The following is a 16,341-nucleotide window of genomic DNA, read 5'->3' as shown; positions in this document are numbered from 1 at the left end:
GCCCCTGACCCAGATGAGAAACTGAGCAGGCAGAAACTCTTGTGAAGATGGAATTTGTGAACAGCCCCTTGACTCTCAATCTGGAAATAATGAGACTCAGTCTTAAAGAATATTATCCTAAGGAATAGGGAGCTATGGATTGTTGACAGATTAAAAGAGCTTTTTCTGATGAGTAAAATTCTACTTTCTACTCACTTCAAAATAATATTTCATGGCCATAATTATACTGAAAATAGTTTTTTTTTTATTAAAAGTATCTCTTAATAGAAAAACATGCACATATCATGTATAAATATTATGGAAACAGGACAAATAGCTTACATTAATTAAAATTTTCTGAAAACCACAAAACATCATGCTGTTGTAAACACTTTACTAATAAAATTAGCTCCTTCAGAAATTTCAAGATTCATCACTTAATGTTTTCCAAATTTTTCTGATAATTTATCAGAACTCAAGAGTCCTCATATGGCCCTCTGCTTAGAGAAAACCCAAGTAAGTATTTTATCTTTCATAGTGCTGGAATCAGCATACACACCTGTAAACACACAGCAACAATTGCACTGACATCCTTTCCATGTGGAATAAAAGATGGTTTCTCATGCAAGAACTTTCTTGTCCTCCTTGTCAATACAAACAAACAAACAAACAAAAAACCTATGCTCCTGGAAATGTATCTGAAAGTGTAGATACTTCAATATGGTAGGGACCCTTTTCACATACATGTGTACTTGTGCACATACACACAACCCCACTCATCCCTTGCCATTAACATTCAGGAATATTCAGATGAGGACCAGTTTCCTCTGAGGTAGCAAACTTATCCATGAAAGGTAAGTTTTAAATGTGCTTGTTACATGATTAAAAATCCAAAAGACAAGCCAAGGCTTTTCAGAACATTCTTGGTAGCCACTTGCTTCTATATCCTCACCCATACTCAATGGACTCCACTGGCTCATGGACCTTGGATGAAACCCAATGATTCTCATGGTCCACGATTCTTGTGGTATTCCCTTTGGCTCCAGACTGGCTCCTGAGCTCCTTATTAAGGCAATATCTTCGGCTGGACACCATAATAAAGCAGATCCTATCCTCTTTTCTTTAGTTTCCCTAGAGTTTATATAAGCCAAAAAATGTCTTGGATTCCTCAAAATTGACCAATGAAAATGAAGAGACGTTGACATACAAACTGTCGGCACTAGTGAGATTGAACACGGCCCCCAGGTAGCTGCTTTGGGCCCACATCTGCTTGGAAGTACAATAGTTCATCTTCATTTCTTCCATCAGTACCAAGTCTTTGGGATAGGTGGGATTCCTTTTATAAAGTATATGTTTAAGGGGCTGGTTGTCACACTTCTGGCCCCTGAAGTATACCTTGGAGTAGACAAAGTAAAGGCCAGTATCATTGATCACCAGACTGCGGTTCTTATATTTGACTCCAGAAATCAGGGTAAATCCATAGGTGTCCTCCCATTCGAGGGTCATGCCTTGTGATTTAGGCTTGCCTAGAATCAGAGAGGAGCTTTAAATGAGGGGCATTTGCACATCTGAGCACATTGCTTCCATATCCCAACTTGCTATAGCAAAAAGTCATCTCCAGAATCACTTAGAAATAGGAATATACCTTGGTGCAGTAGAAAGAATATGAGACTTAGAATTAGGAGATCCGGATTTGAGACTCTTGGCAAGTTACCTAAGCCTCAGTCCCTTTATCTGTGAAAGGAGGAGACTAAATAGGATGATTTTCAAGGTCTCCTCCAACCCTAGGAGTTTATGAGTTATTGACACAATATGAAATACAACAATGAATTCAATTCCTGAACCCACTGATAACTCCCTTTGTGACTTAGATTGAGTATACTTATTCATCCCCTCATTGTCTCAGAGTGCTAGTTTATAAATTGGAAGTAATACTAATACTCCTTTGTCAACTTCAGCAGGCTATCATAATTATAGATAGATAGATAAGTCTGTCTATCTATCTATCTATCTATCTATCTATCTATTTAATGATGAATCTGTAACTTGCTTTGATTCAAGGGTCAGGATGCCAAGACCCAAAAATAAAATGGCCCCAAAGGGGTGATGTACTAAGAAATATCCAAATTCCTAAATTACAGATTACTGAAGCTGGTTGAGTCTCTTAAACTCATATAGGCTAAGCGCCCATCTGATTCAGAGATCTTGTCAGCAATATAGGCTCTGAGACCGAAGGAACAAAATACTAGAGACTATGCTACTATACTAAGCTCCTACAGAGAACAAATAGTGGAGGGAGGATTTGAACCCTTGTTCTGTGACTCCAAATGGACTTTGCTATCTCTATAATGTATGCTGTCTCTGACACATGGTCATCCAGACTTTATATGAAGACTTTTTAAATTTATTTTTAAATTTTAAAAAAATTTTAGTAATGTCTTATGTTTCCAAATACATGCGAAAAATAGTTTTCATCATTCACCTTTATATAAAACCTTTTGCTCCAAATTTTTCTCCCTCTCTCCCCATTCCCATTCCCAAGACAGTAAGCAATCCAATATGGGTTAAGCATGTACAATTCTGATATGAACACTTTTAAAGGCAGATAGCATACTACTTTGTGAAAAATCCTTATTTATTATAGTTGTGGTAAATTTGCTCTAGGAACTCTATATTGATATCAAATCATTTGTATCCAGTTAATGATGACATTACTTAGTGATACAAGGAACATCCCTACCCCATGTCTGCCTTCCCCCTTGTTTGCTTTTACCCTATTTCTTTTGCCAGGTACTGCAGACTTGCTAGATGAGGTCATAGATTAGATCCCACCTCTTTGCAAATATAACCCAAAGTCAATGGCAAGACATTTAAGCCTAGACATTTTAAGGTTCTTTCTCATTCTATAGAAGAAATGACTAATCATAGCTTCCAAATAACTATAATTGGAAAATAAAACCATCTCTGTGTTTTTATAATAAGACACCAGAGTTTTTCAAAGGTATGTACAACCAATTCTGTGGGTTAATCAGGAAGGCTTTAGAAGCTAAGAAATTTGGGGGGAGTTCTCTTTCATCTAACTAGTTTGCCTGAGAAGCCCCTCCTTTCTGTCAATGGTTCCCCCTCTGCCCACCCTGTGCCCTTGTTACAAACCTGTTAGATGGGCTGCTTTCTTTAATGCCTTCATTTCCAATGTGTTGGGGTGACCTGTATTATTTTTTTAAAAGGAAAAAAAAGTTCTTAAGAATGACATGCAAATTAGTTCATTGGTACAAATATAAGCAGGGAATCACCACATGAAAAGAAACAATTTAGAATGAGCAAGAGGCAGATATGAGATCATGTGACTCTTCGTGGCATGGTATTTCAGCCACAGATAGCTAAGTATAAGTATATCAAATTATATGGAAAAATTTTAGGAAGATTAGGATTGATTAGGTTAGGAAGGAAAAGATGTGACAGAGGGAGGGAGTTGACTGAGATCATGTTGGTCATACATTGAAATGCTAGAGTATATAACATTGAAAAAGTTTTTAAAAATCACTACAATGACTAAGTAAGAATGTAGACATGCACAATAAAAGCATGAATGGAGGCTACCTTGGATGTGGTTAGTCTCCGAGATCTTCTCTGGTTTAGCATTCAGATGAATTTTATTGTAATAACATATGAGCTAAGGAATCCAGATCATTTCTCTCTACTCAACTATCCAGATTTTCTGCATTTCTTTTGCATATCTGTCAGTCATAAAAACCTATTCCTTCTGTGCTATATTTTGACTATCAAAAAAGTCTCACAATTCCCTCTACAATTATGCATATTATAGTCATGGAAATGACATAATCAAATTATCACAGCTAATTAATTGATTCAGGGAACTTTCCCTCCTCTTTAGTGGTGGTGACTATAGAAGCTCAACATGGTATTTCCTGACAGATAGATTCCTACATCAGTTGGTTTTCTTTGACTGTTTTTGACTGGTAGGAGTGAAGGAGGAAGAAGAGGAGGTGGAGGAGAAGATGAAAAGAGTATGACTGAGAAATCAGCTCAGATCAGTCAAGTTGTGGTGGTACAATGAGAATCAAACATGGTATAAGAAATTGCCCAACTAGGGGCAGCTAAGTGGTACAGTGGAATGACTAGATTTTTAAGAGATTATCATTTTGAGAACAAAAGATGGCACAATGGATAAAGCACCAACCCTAGAATTAGGAGGACCTCAGTTCAAATTCTATCTGAGATCAGGCCTCAGACACTTAATGCTTTCTAGCTATGTGATATTGGACAAGTTACTTAATCCTAATTGCCTCACACACAAAAAATGATGTTATCACTTTTTCTGGACCCTCAGTCCCCACTTATGACCATGAACAACCGAAAGCCAGTGAAGAGAAAAGCATTAACAAATTCTCAGAGAGCCATTTGCCCCTGCTCCAAGCACAGTCATTGTCAATGTGGCAACTGGTGTTGCTTATAAAATGCCTCATGGAGCTATTTTATATTTAACATGTGTATATCTTCTTTCTCACAATGGGCTTGTGAGTTCCTTGAGAACAGGGACCAATGTGCACATTTCTTACATGCAAGGAAAGAAGCCTTCCTGAGAGTCAGGAATCCTCTACTGGAGTCTCACCTCTGACACTACATTATATAACTTCTCTGAGCAATTTCCTCATCTACAAAAGTGGATTCCAATTCTTTTTCTCATTGGACATTGAGGAAATTGCTTTGCAAACTACAGAGTATTAAACAAAACAGTTGTTAGTATATAGAAGGGCTGGTTTAAAGCTTGTCTGTGATGATGGCATTCTGTCTGATATTGGACAAATCAATTAACTTTCCAGCTTGTCCTGCTTCCTCAACTCTAAAATGAAAGAATTGGACTAACCAGCCTTTAAACCTCTGATCCTAAGGCACAGCCTTCATGTCACCTTTTCTTATTCCATATCATTCTTCTTTAAGTTCTCTATGCTGCAGCCAAACTGGACCACTCTCCATCCCTCAAACACACCCTATGTTACCCGTGTTGCTCCCAACTCATGGAACATCCTTATTTTCCCTTCATCTGTTAAATTCCTAAAGCCAATTCAAATGCCACTTCCTCCATGAAGCTTTCTCTGACTTCTTCCTATTTACATTGAACTTACCCTTTATATAGTCCATAACACTTAATTTTAGACTTCTTAGATGCATTTGCCATAGTGTGTTGTATATGATTGCTTTCTCTGCTTATGTTTGATCATTCTACTAGACTATAACCTAAAGGAGAAGCATTTAGTTGGCATAGTGAATAGAGCACTGGGCTGGAATCAGGAAGGCATAAGTTCAAATCCTGCCTCAAATATTTCCTCGCTGTGTGACTCAAGATGTCCCTTAGCTCCTGTCTGCCTCAGTTTCCTCACCTATAAAAGAGGAATAATCATAAGTACAGGTTTCCCTAGGTTGTTGTGAAGCTATTGAGATATTTGTAAATTGTATGCTTTAAAAAGGATTTTATTACTACTTTTATCAATACTAATTAGTAGTATTATTATTATTACTAAAGATAGATCTTAACTAAACTTTCTATCTTGCCCAGTCTCAAATGTAATACTCTGGATGGAGAAAGAAGATACTTAATACATGATTTGGGGTATGTATCATTCATTGAAGGATTACAATAAATATTTAATGAATAAGGCAATTAATGAATAGGAATAAGAAATGGCTTTTTGACACTGGTAAAGACTGTTACATGTACATAAATGAGACTTTGATCCTACAGTTCACACTCTATGTGCCATTCACATTAGTAGCGATGACATTTTCTTTTAACTTGACAAGTGATGGAATTTGTCAAGTCTGCTCAAGAACACCTCTGCAGCAAAGTGCCCGAGTTAAATGGGAGCTATAGGACATACAGGTATATACTTGTATGTACCCTCTTGCTTTATCCATATATATATGCATACATACACATATGTATATAACATTCTAATGAACCTCTCATATTCCCCATTCCTACCTCAGTCCACCATATTGGAAGAAAACTAGGAAATATGCTATGCATTAGGAAAAGGGGAAGAAGAGAACAATCTTGTAGATAATTCATTTTAGTTTAAAGCAGTGACATTTTTAACTAATCAGTAGAGGAGAAAATGGGGAGAGAGTCCAGGAAAGCTTGCATTTTGGAAAGGTAGCAGAACCCCTAGTGGCTAAAGTTAGATGGGAGGGGTTAAAGAACCCAGGAGCAAATTCCTTAATGAAACTCATATAATTGGCACTCATGGGCCAGAGGGTACTTTTCTGCTAAACCTTGCAATTCATTTATATATATGATTATATCATCGGCATAAATGAGTCATGGTGATTTATGAATTTGAAGTGTTTTTTCAGTTTATTAGGGTCCTATACTCTGGTTTACTTGTATTGGGCATAAAAAACCAAGCCTATTGGTGACTTGTCTGTGATATGTCTGACCACCTTACATACTGGAAATTTATACTAAGTAGGTGATAAGGACTGAGAAGTAGAACTGATCATTTCAAATTATGAAACATCTTAATAATATTCATAGCAAGCTCCAGATAATATCTCGTCACTTATATAGCAGTTTACAAATAATCTCATTTGATCCTTTTGGGAAATAGATATTATTATTGTCACACCCTTTTTACAGATAAGGAAACAGAGGCTAAATGACTGGTTTAGCGTCATATAGTCATTAAATACTTGAGACTGGATTGGAGCTCAAGTTTTCCTGAATCCTAATCCAGTGCTCTATCCATTATACTACCTAGTTGCCTTCTTACAATTGCTATTAGTAATAACATTCCTCACTCCATATCAGTGTTTCATTGCAGTCTGGAGGTAGTCTTGCTTCTTCCAAGACTGAACCTGAAAAATAATTTCCACTATGTTCTATCTTGCTTACACAACTTCAAGTACAGACCTGGTGATAATCTGTATGTCTCATCAGGGAACCAGATGAGACCCATCACAAATTGGCCAGGGGATGACATTTTTCAGCTACTGCAATTCTATCTTAATTTTAAAAAAATTTTAATACACATTGCTTTTTGAATCATGTTGAAAGAGAAAAATCAGAGGAAAAGGGAAAAACCATGGGAGAGTTAAAAAAAAAACCAGAAAAAAGAAGTGAACATAGCATTTATTGATTTACATTCAATCTCCATAGTTCTTTGGATGCAGATGGCATTTCCTGTCCAAAGTCTATTGGGATTGCTTTTGATCAGTGAGCCACTAAGAACCAAGTCTTTTATTGCTGATCATCAAGCTACTACAAATCTCAAAGACCATATATTAAGTAGCTGAAAGGTTTTATTTTATGGTGATAGAAGAGGTAGCTGGACTGACTAAATCTCACATTGTGAAAGTTCAAAAATCAGTAATGAAGTATTGACTCTAATATTAGAAACTCATTTATTTATTGCTATATGTGATATGAAGCATCCTAAAGATGTTATCTTATTTGATTAAATGAGCCCTTTTTCTTAAGTCCTCTCAAAGTCTGGTTTGGTTCCCAGTCTGACTATATCATTTTTATTTCCTCCTTCATGGACAAAAATCAATCATCAATTAACCAATGAACCAGCAATATAAGCTGTTCCACCAAGAATTAGGAGCTTCTCAGAAAAGATCACTAAGATCCCTACATTTAGATTAGAGGTCTTCATAATACATATGTGTATTATGTGTACACACATGTGTATGTACAACACATACACATAAATACATGTACATGCAAATAATATACATAAATATAATGTCTTTATATTGATAACTGACTTTCAACATAATCAGTTTTCTTTGAAAACTATGGATTTTATGCACATAAAAAAATTATTTGCCTCAGTTTCCTCATTGTAAAATGATTTGAAGAAGGAGATAGCAAACTACTCTAGTATCTTTGTCAAGAAAACCCTAAATGGAGTCAGGAAGAGTGGAACATGCCTGAAACAACTACACATACTATTCTGAGAAGGGGTCAGTAGGACTCATCACCTTGCTAAACAGATCTATGACACAGAAATGATTAAGGCCCCTCTCCCAAGCTCATTTCCTGAATAGTTGAAGCACATATTTATTTATTTCCCTGATCCAGCCCCAATTGGAGATTGTAGAGGCTACTCTTCACAACCATATATGGCAGTTCATTGTGTGATTTCTACTTTGTGTAAGAAGATAATCCAATAGAGCCATCTACACCCAGAGAGAGAACTGTGGGAACTAAATGTGGCTCACAAGATAGCATTTTCACTTTTGTTGCTGTTTGTTTGAATTTTATTTTCTTTCTCATTTTTTCCTTTTTAATCTGATTTTTCTTGTGCAGCAAGATAGTTATATAAATATGTATGCCTATATTGGAGTTACTCATATTTTTATCATGTTTAACATATATTAGATTACTTGCCATCTAGGGGAGGGGATGGGGGAAAGGGGGGAGAATGGAACACAAGGTTTTGCAGTGATTAATGTTGAAAAATTATCCTTGCATATGTTTTGAAATAAAACACTTCAATAAAAAAATAAACAGAAGAAGAAATAGAAAAAAAAAAGTAGTAATCCAATGGACAAATAAATGACTCACTGTTTCTGATACCCAAGATCCAAGGAAAGCTCAATTCTAGCTATATTATTTACTTATTCTGAGCTTCAGAATTAACTCAATTTTCTATTTCCCAGTGGAAGCCTCTTGCTCTGATAGCTACTTGCTCACTTAGGAAAAGAAAAAGAAATGCTTCACAAGATTCATAATTACATTAGTGTTGGATGACCCCCCCCCCCCGCCCCCTTCAATCCAGATTCCACATAAGCCTTCTATGCCTTTGTAGATAATCCTTTCTGTGGCCAGAAACAATGCTATCACCCATGGACCAAAGCTCTGGTTATAAACTTTTCTATTCCTAATGAAGTTGATCTTCAGATGAAAGACATACAATCCATTATAGAGTCCATGTATGAATCCTTTCTACTTTTACAGGATCGCAAGATACTGTGCTCCATTGGCTTAAAGAATTAAGGATCGTTTCTATATCATATGTGGCATCCAAATAAGATGTTAGTGATTAACAGTGTAAGTTAAGGAAACAAAGTTCAAATTTCACAAAGCATTTTATAACTAAAAGACTGGGTTTAATGCAATATAAAATCCTTGTTTCACACCTCTCTGTTCTTCACATGTGTACCTATCTTATCTTTTCACTTACAATGCAATCTCTTTGAGAGAAGAGATCATAAAATCATAGATTTTGAATTGGAAATGACCTTGAAGAACATTTAGTTCAACTCCAATCTTGAGGAAACTGAGGCTCATAGTAATGAAGTAACTTGCACAAGATCACCTAAGTAGTAAACAGTACAATTAGGATTTGAACTGAAATTCTCTCCTTCTAAATCCAAAGTTCTTTCTGCAGTACCATGTCACCTGTCCATGATGCCATGTTGCTCAGATGTTTCAGTCTGCCCTAATACTTTCTTCAGAGATGTTTGTTGAGTTAAATAGAATTATTGTACTTCTAACTCTCTTCCCAACTCCCCCACATAATCCCATTCCTGTTTTATTAATACATAAGCCTACCATTACACATTTGCAATTATTAAGATCTGAATATTTAAAAACCCAGTTTAATTTGATCACTGATAACATGCTGTGTCACTAACTAGTTAGTAGAATATTAATGAATGTGTGGGTGTAAGACATGGCATAAAAGAATTAGTAAACATCTTTATACCTGGAAATGAAGGTAACCCAATCATAGAGTAATAGTGAAAAACAATAGATAAATTTCTCAAGAAGTACACTGATATCCACATGATACTTAAAGAATCAAATGGTCTATAAGTTATTGTAAAAGTATTATTTGGAAGAATTCTATGAAAGCCCATGATATCAAGGCATGGAGGTTTGGGAATCTACATACAGACTGACCCAAGTATCTAGTCATGGATTCAGTAAAGATTTAGTAACTGTCAACTAATCTCTAACACTGATTATAAGAGAAAGCATAATTGCCTCCAAAAACACACACACAGCCAAATCTTAGTCATCCTTGGAAATAGGAGGGAGTCTACCTACCTCTTCCAACATCTAGTTGATTTATAGCTATTAATAGAATTAACTCAAAAGGGAATTCAGATTGAGATTGTGTATATGTGCATGCATCCCAAAGTCAAATGTATTCTGAATTTTCGATACTTTTGTCTTATTCTACTTATTTATACCTTTCATTTGCAAAGACATTCAAGACTACAAATATGTAATCTAGTAATATGAGACTTAAAATAACCACAATGACCAGCAAAAGAGTTAGAAGTAGCCTGCAGTACGTAATCAGTAACTACCTCACAGAGAACAGAAAGGAAAGGGATGAAAAGAGAAGTTCTTTCATAAATTTGATTGCTTGCCCAGAATTTACATAGGATGCTTCATACACATGTATAAATATGACTCACCTATTTGTTGCTCAGGAGATGAAACTACCTCCCCATCGTTGATAGACTGGCAAAAGAAAATATATAAATGTAAGATGCATTTAGTCTAGCCAATAAAGGGGGGGGGTCTTTCTGTCAAGCCTTTAAAGTCCTAGTCAAAGATCTAAACAAATCTCATATCCTCTTCTTAACTACCATAGATTCAGAAAAGGTTAACATTCTTTGTGTCTCAGTTTTACTATTGGAAATGTCCTTGATCTGTTAAAATCAAAAGCTCCTAATTTCACATTCATGGATCTTGTTTCTATTTTTTTCTACACTAATAAGTAGCAGGCACTAAACTGCTTTTTTTTTTTTGGTTGGAATCTGATTCCAATTTGGCCCCTGATTCACTTTCTGATCAAAGAACAATTAAGTTCAGAACTGGAACCTCAGAGATCGTTTTGTCTAGCCTAGGACCTCCATCCCTCAAGTTTCATTTTGCCCCTTTTACGCCTCTGTCTCTCTGTCTGTAGAATGGGCTGATTAGTACTATCCACTTCACAGCAACCAGAAAAAAGGATCAGAAAGTACTTTGTGGAGCAACAGTGAGATAGTTGATGTGAGGAATATGGACAAAACAAAATCCTTTCAGGGCAAGGATAGGTAGTAATTCAATTGACCAAAATTCCTCAGGGAATGTCAAGCCAGGAGGACTCTGGAAGCTCATAGGAGTAAAATTGTCAAGATGGAAAGGAAAATGAGTTGTCTAAAAAGAAAGTGAGATAACTGATAGTTATCTCACATAGATAGCAATCAACTAAGAATTAGCTTAGGCTTACCTCTCTGAGTTTAGCTATCTCCTCCTGCAGGTGGAAAAGTTGAAACATTCCCATTCCCAGTCCAGCCAGGGCCACTAGAACCATAAAAAAGACCAGAAGAAGACAGAGACTTGTGTTGTTGGTCCTCTTCTTTACAGATGAGTAGGGTAGAAAAGGGGGAGAATGGGGTAGTGGTGGTGATGGAGGAGGAGGCGGAGGTGGCCTCCTCAGACCAGGGGATGGACAGGGAATAGTTGTCACTGGAGGAACACAGGGAGGGCTAGCCCTGCTGTCCACCCAGTAGATTTGAGGGTAGAGATAATTCAGGTTCTGCTGCATGTCAGACAAGTAATAAGTACCAGAGGACTGGTTCTTCTGGTGTAGAAGGCACTCTTCTCTTGCTTTTTGAAGAACCGATACTCCTTCAGTTGAAGTAAGGGATTCCTGCGGGGGCTGTTCGAAAGAAACTCAAGTCTATCTTTATATAGCCGCAGAAGCCCAGGGAAGCCTTCCTCTTGTTCTCAACATGTGCAGATTCTCTGAGACATATCTACTCTCTGAGGAAGCCTCAAGAAGCTTAGAACAAACCTCTAAGAGACATCTACTCTCTGAGGAAGCCTCAGGAAGCTTAGAACAAACCTCTGAGAGTTTCCACCCACAATCTTCTGACGTAAACTTTCAAAAGTCTCAGGCTTCTGTCCCTGCCTAGAGGAGAGAAAACTGGACTTAGCCCTTAGATCTTACCAGAGTAAATTTAAGTCAACAAGCATTTAGTAAACACCTCCTGGATACCAGGATTATTCACTGATAGATCACCTCTGGACATTCCAATTTTAATCTTGCACTTCCCCTGTAGGGAAGACTCTCCTATTCCCCTCCTCCAGATCTTTCTACATTATAGTAAATACCTGGTCATTTTGTCATGTGCCTAATTTTACATGCCTACATGGATGCTAGTAATGAGAACCACACACGTTACTTTTATTATCTAGAAATGTTAACTTTAAACTTTATTTGAACAAGTGTTAAACTTTTCGGGGTTTTAAAAACCCAGAGAGAAGAGAATATAAAGGAAAAGAACATGATTGATGGTGTCAAAGGCTGTAAAGAGATCAAGAAGGATTGGGATTGAGAAAAGTCTATTAGTTTTGGCAAGTAAGACTTGATCATTAGTAATTTTGGAATAAACAGTTTTGTCTGAATGATGAGGTCAGATCGCAGCATTAAGAAAATAATAAGAGGAAAAGAAGGGGAAGCACCAGTTAGAAACAGCTTCTTTAAGGAGTTTAGACACAAAACAAAGAAGAGTTATGAGGTGAAATACCAGGCCATCGATGGACAGTCTGAGTGAGGGTTTTTCAAGTATGTGAGAAACATGGAGTCAGTGGGGAAGCAGGCAGTAGAAAGGGAGAGACTGCAGATAAGTAAGAGAGGACATGCTGCTGGAGAAGACAATATGGAATGGGAACACTTGTATATACAGAGAAGTTTGCCATGGCAAGAAGGACCGCCTCATCAGGATAAATAGAGGTGAAGGACAGAGTGAGAGAAAGCATCTGAGTGGGTAAGATAATGATGAGGGGAAATCAGGAAGCTCTCTGTAAATGATCTCGACTTTTTCAGTGAAATAACATGAAGCAAGGCTTTCAGCTGAAAGAATAAAGGGGAAGGACAACCATGGGAGGTTTGAGAAAGGATGATAAAGTTTGAAAAAGCTATTGTAGTGGGTGGAATAGTCAGTTACGGATTAAAGGGATTGATTGCCTTGCTGCACTGGGGACCAAGCAGAGATTATGCAACAAATTTACAGTGGACCAAAACCAGCATGGTTTTATAATTTACTTCAAGTTTAATTATTCCAATTAGTAGCATATGAGTAGCAATGAAGGCAATGGGTGGTAGGAGTGATTCTGGAGAATTTATTAGTGAGAGGAGCAGCTGAATCATGAGGGAAGTCAGTTCTTAACTGGGCCAACACTGGCAGTCAGGTTCAGAACTAAATGGGCTATTATGTAACATTCTGCAGCAGCTTTAGAACATCCAGTCAATGCAATCCCTCAGTCCTTTGCAAGACATTAAGATGAGACCTATTTTAGAGCTGATCCAAAGGTTTATATATACTCTAAATTGGATGCAATAGGTTTGGCGCAAACCAAACCTATTGTGATTTGGTCCTGGAACCTTAGGAGAGCAAATGAAACTTTGTTTCCAGGAAGTTTTCAATGAATAGATAACCAAGAGTCCCAGAATCACACCAGTAAAAAACTAGTAGAAATGGAATGATGGGGGAGAATGGACTGGAGTGAAGAAGGTTGACTAGAAGGCTAGGATATAAACACAAAATTGAGATAATCCCTGCCCTCAAGAAGTTTATGATCTAAGTAATCTAGGAATTTTAATAGCTGATCATTGCAAAGGATGGGGAAAGAACAAATCACAATGTAATCTTGGAATGAACAGTAGTAGGGGTAATATTAAGTGGGCATTCACTCAGAACTTAGCAGATTCATTAGCTAGGTCAGTGAAAGTATTTATCTTTGAGGTTGCTTAATTATCTGATAAAAATTCAGTTTAGATCTGTACAATAAAAAATAGCACCAGAGTTGATTTTCCTAGGACTCATCTGATTCTATTTCATCCCTGTCACTATTTCCTTCTTCACTCTTCCTATCCACTCACCTGTGTTCATCCAGTTCCATAAAATCATCTCCACTCCTAGGGCCCTGAGGTCAACCAAAGTATCCCCACTTCTGGGATCTGGGATCATTGTTGCCTCCTTACATTTCTGCTTCTATTCCACTCTCCAAAGCTGCTGGCACCATGATCTGTAAGAAATCAAGGACACAGAGTTTAGCCTATCTTCTTCCTGGTCTACCCTGAAAAAAACTTCAATCCATTCTTTCCCTTGCAGGTATTTAAAATCAGTAGCAGGGCCTACTAACTAACTAACTAAAGAAGCCTGAGAGCTCCAAGGAAGAAGAAAAAGAAGAGATATTCTGGAAATGTGACCTGTTATGAAAGAATGCTGTCAATCACACCACCGTACAAATAGTACTAAGCAAGTGTGGGTGAATTCCATTTTAGCTTTGAGCATAAACTCAAGGGCAGCCAAAATGAGGAAGTGGTCAGACTCTCAAACAGGAAAGGTTTCCTCTAACAGAAGGTGTCCTGGTAATTGGAGCTAAGAGACATAAGCACAGGAGTCACTGGGCTCAGAGCAGTACCTTCTGAGCTCTGAAATGTCTGATTCCTTCCTATCGCCCCCTCAGAGTCTGTCAGTCAGTCAATAAACATTTGTTAAGTGTCTATCATGTGTCAGTCAGTGTGCTGAATAATGGGGATTTTTTTTTTTAAGTAAAAAGACAGTTCTCATCCTAAAGGAGTTCACAATCTAATGGGGGAAATATTAAGTTAACATGCCCTTCTTTTAACAAATAAAAAATCCATGGATTTCTCATAAACTGGGATATAGACCTAGAGCTCATTCAAGATGTAATTCTACTTAAAGTTCAGAGAACATTTTTATGTCCTGTTTTGTTTTGGGGTAATTAATCTTAGAAAATTGCTGGATCTTTATCCGGCCCACGTTCTCTAACCATGGGTGTCTCACAAACTTCTATCTTGGGCTCTTTCTCTTCTCCCTCAACACTATTTCATTTGGTGATCTCATAGGTTCCTATGGATTTAATCAACCGGCTCTCTGTTGATAATTTTCAAGTCACCTTAAATCCGGCTTTAACCTAGTGCTGACTGGCATTTCCAAACAATTCAAATTAGATGTCTCATAAACATCATAAATATAACAAGTCCCAAACTGAACTCATTATTCCCTAAACACTTCCCTGTCCCTACCTTACAGTTAAGGACACTACTATCCAGGCTCATTACCTTGGTGCTCTCCTTGTCTCCACTGCCACCACGCTGGTACAGACCCTCATCCCCTCATACCTGGACTACTGCAAAAGCCTGGTGGTTGGTTCCCCCTCCCCCTACAAATTTCTCTCCACTCCAGTCGATCTTCTACTCAGCCAACAAAGTGATCTTCCTCAAGTTTGAGTCTGACAATGTCACCTTTCCATAAACAAACTCAGTGGCTCCCCATCACCTCTGTAATCAAACTTAAAATACTGTCTGGTATTCAAAATCCTTCTTAATCTCAACCTACCAAGTACCCTACAATTCAGTAACATTGGTCTTATTCCTATTCCAACTCCCAACACCAGGAATTGTCACTATCTGTCCCCTATGCCTGAAATATACTCAGTCCTCATCTTTGCCTTCTGACTTCCCCGAGTTCCTTCAAGTACGTGCTAAAAGCTCCATTTACTGAGAGCCTCTCCCAATCTCCTTCAATTATAATGCTTCCTTTTATTGACTATTTCCAATTGATTCTATAAATAACAGAGTTATTTGCATAGTCTCCCCTTGTTTGTACGGGTTTATTTGCATAATCTTCCCCCATTTAGACTGTAAGTTTCTGACATAAGAATTTTTTATTTACTCTTTGTGTGTATGTGTGTGCATGTATATATATCTTCAGCACTAAGTACAATAAAGACACATATTAATTAGTTATTTAATAAGGACTTGTAGATTGACTAATAAGGACTTGGAGTTGTTCCAGGAGAAATTTCTTCTACAATGCCCACAGGTCAATGTCCAACTTTCAACAATATTACATATACAGCCTACTTCATGGAAATAATGAATCCCCTGAAGGGTCAAATCATTATAATTTGTACTATATACATTCATTGAACTGGACTCAAGTATTCAAATTTTATCTAATTACAAATTCAGGAGACAGGACTACTCAGCTGTAGATTATACCAGAACAAGACCCATAAGCTCTATTAGATGTACCTAGCATCTAGTGTTTCTTTACTAGGAAACTAGAAAAAAAAAGTTTGCATGGTGTATTAATCATAACAACTTATTTATGGCCTATGACATGAGTATTCAAAACCTGTGTTGAGGAAATAGAATTTTTATGTGTAAAACAATTATACCTAGTAGTAAGCCCTTAATATTTGTTGCAGGCACGAAAGGACATTCAAATGTACCCTTAAACATGCTATGTGGACAAAAGGCTTCAGTGAGGTAAGGGAAGAAGAAAAGTAGCAGGTCA

General features: G+C 37.2%; 1 protein-coding gene across 2 annotated transcripts; it reads right to left on the bottom strand.

The window, feature by feature from the left end:
- Positions 1 to 258: 258 nt before the first annotated feature.
- FASLG (Fas ligand) lies at positions 259 to 14,114 on the bottom strand. 2 transcript variants are annotated; one of them, XM_031936906.1, is made up of 5 exons: positions 13,893 to 14,114; positions 11,235 to 11,308; positions 10,435 to 10,480; positions 3,133 to 3,186; positions 259 to 1,505 (listed from the first exon to the last, which is right to left on the bottom strand). In XM_031936906.1, the coding sequence occupies exons 1-5, from the start codon at positions 13,978 to 13,980 to the stop codon at positions 1,111 to 1,113; spliced, it is 657 nt and encodes a 218-aa protein (XP_031792766.1). In that variant the 5' UTR covers positions 13,981 to 14,114; the 3' UTR covers positions 259 to 1,110. The 2 variants fall into 2 exon arrangements, with proteins under 2 accessions (XP_031792766.1, XP_003767469.1); XM_003767421.4 differs by having other exon boundaries at positions 11,235 to 11,918; positions 13,893 to 13,974.
- Between the last annotated feature and the right edge of the window lie 2,227 nt (positions 14,115 to 16,341).

The sequence above is a fragment of the Sarcophilus harrisii genome, chromosome 4 (genome assembly GCF_902635505.1).
Source record: "Sarcophilus harrisii chromosome 4, mSarHar1.11, whole genome shotgun sequence".
Lineage (NCBI taxonomy): Eukaryota > Metazoa > Chordata > Mammalia > Dasyuromorphia > Dasyuridae > Sarcophilus > Sarcophilus harrisii.
Note: the sequence above shows the minus strand (reverse complement) of the source record. Positions and strands in the feature narration are given on the sequence as shown.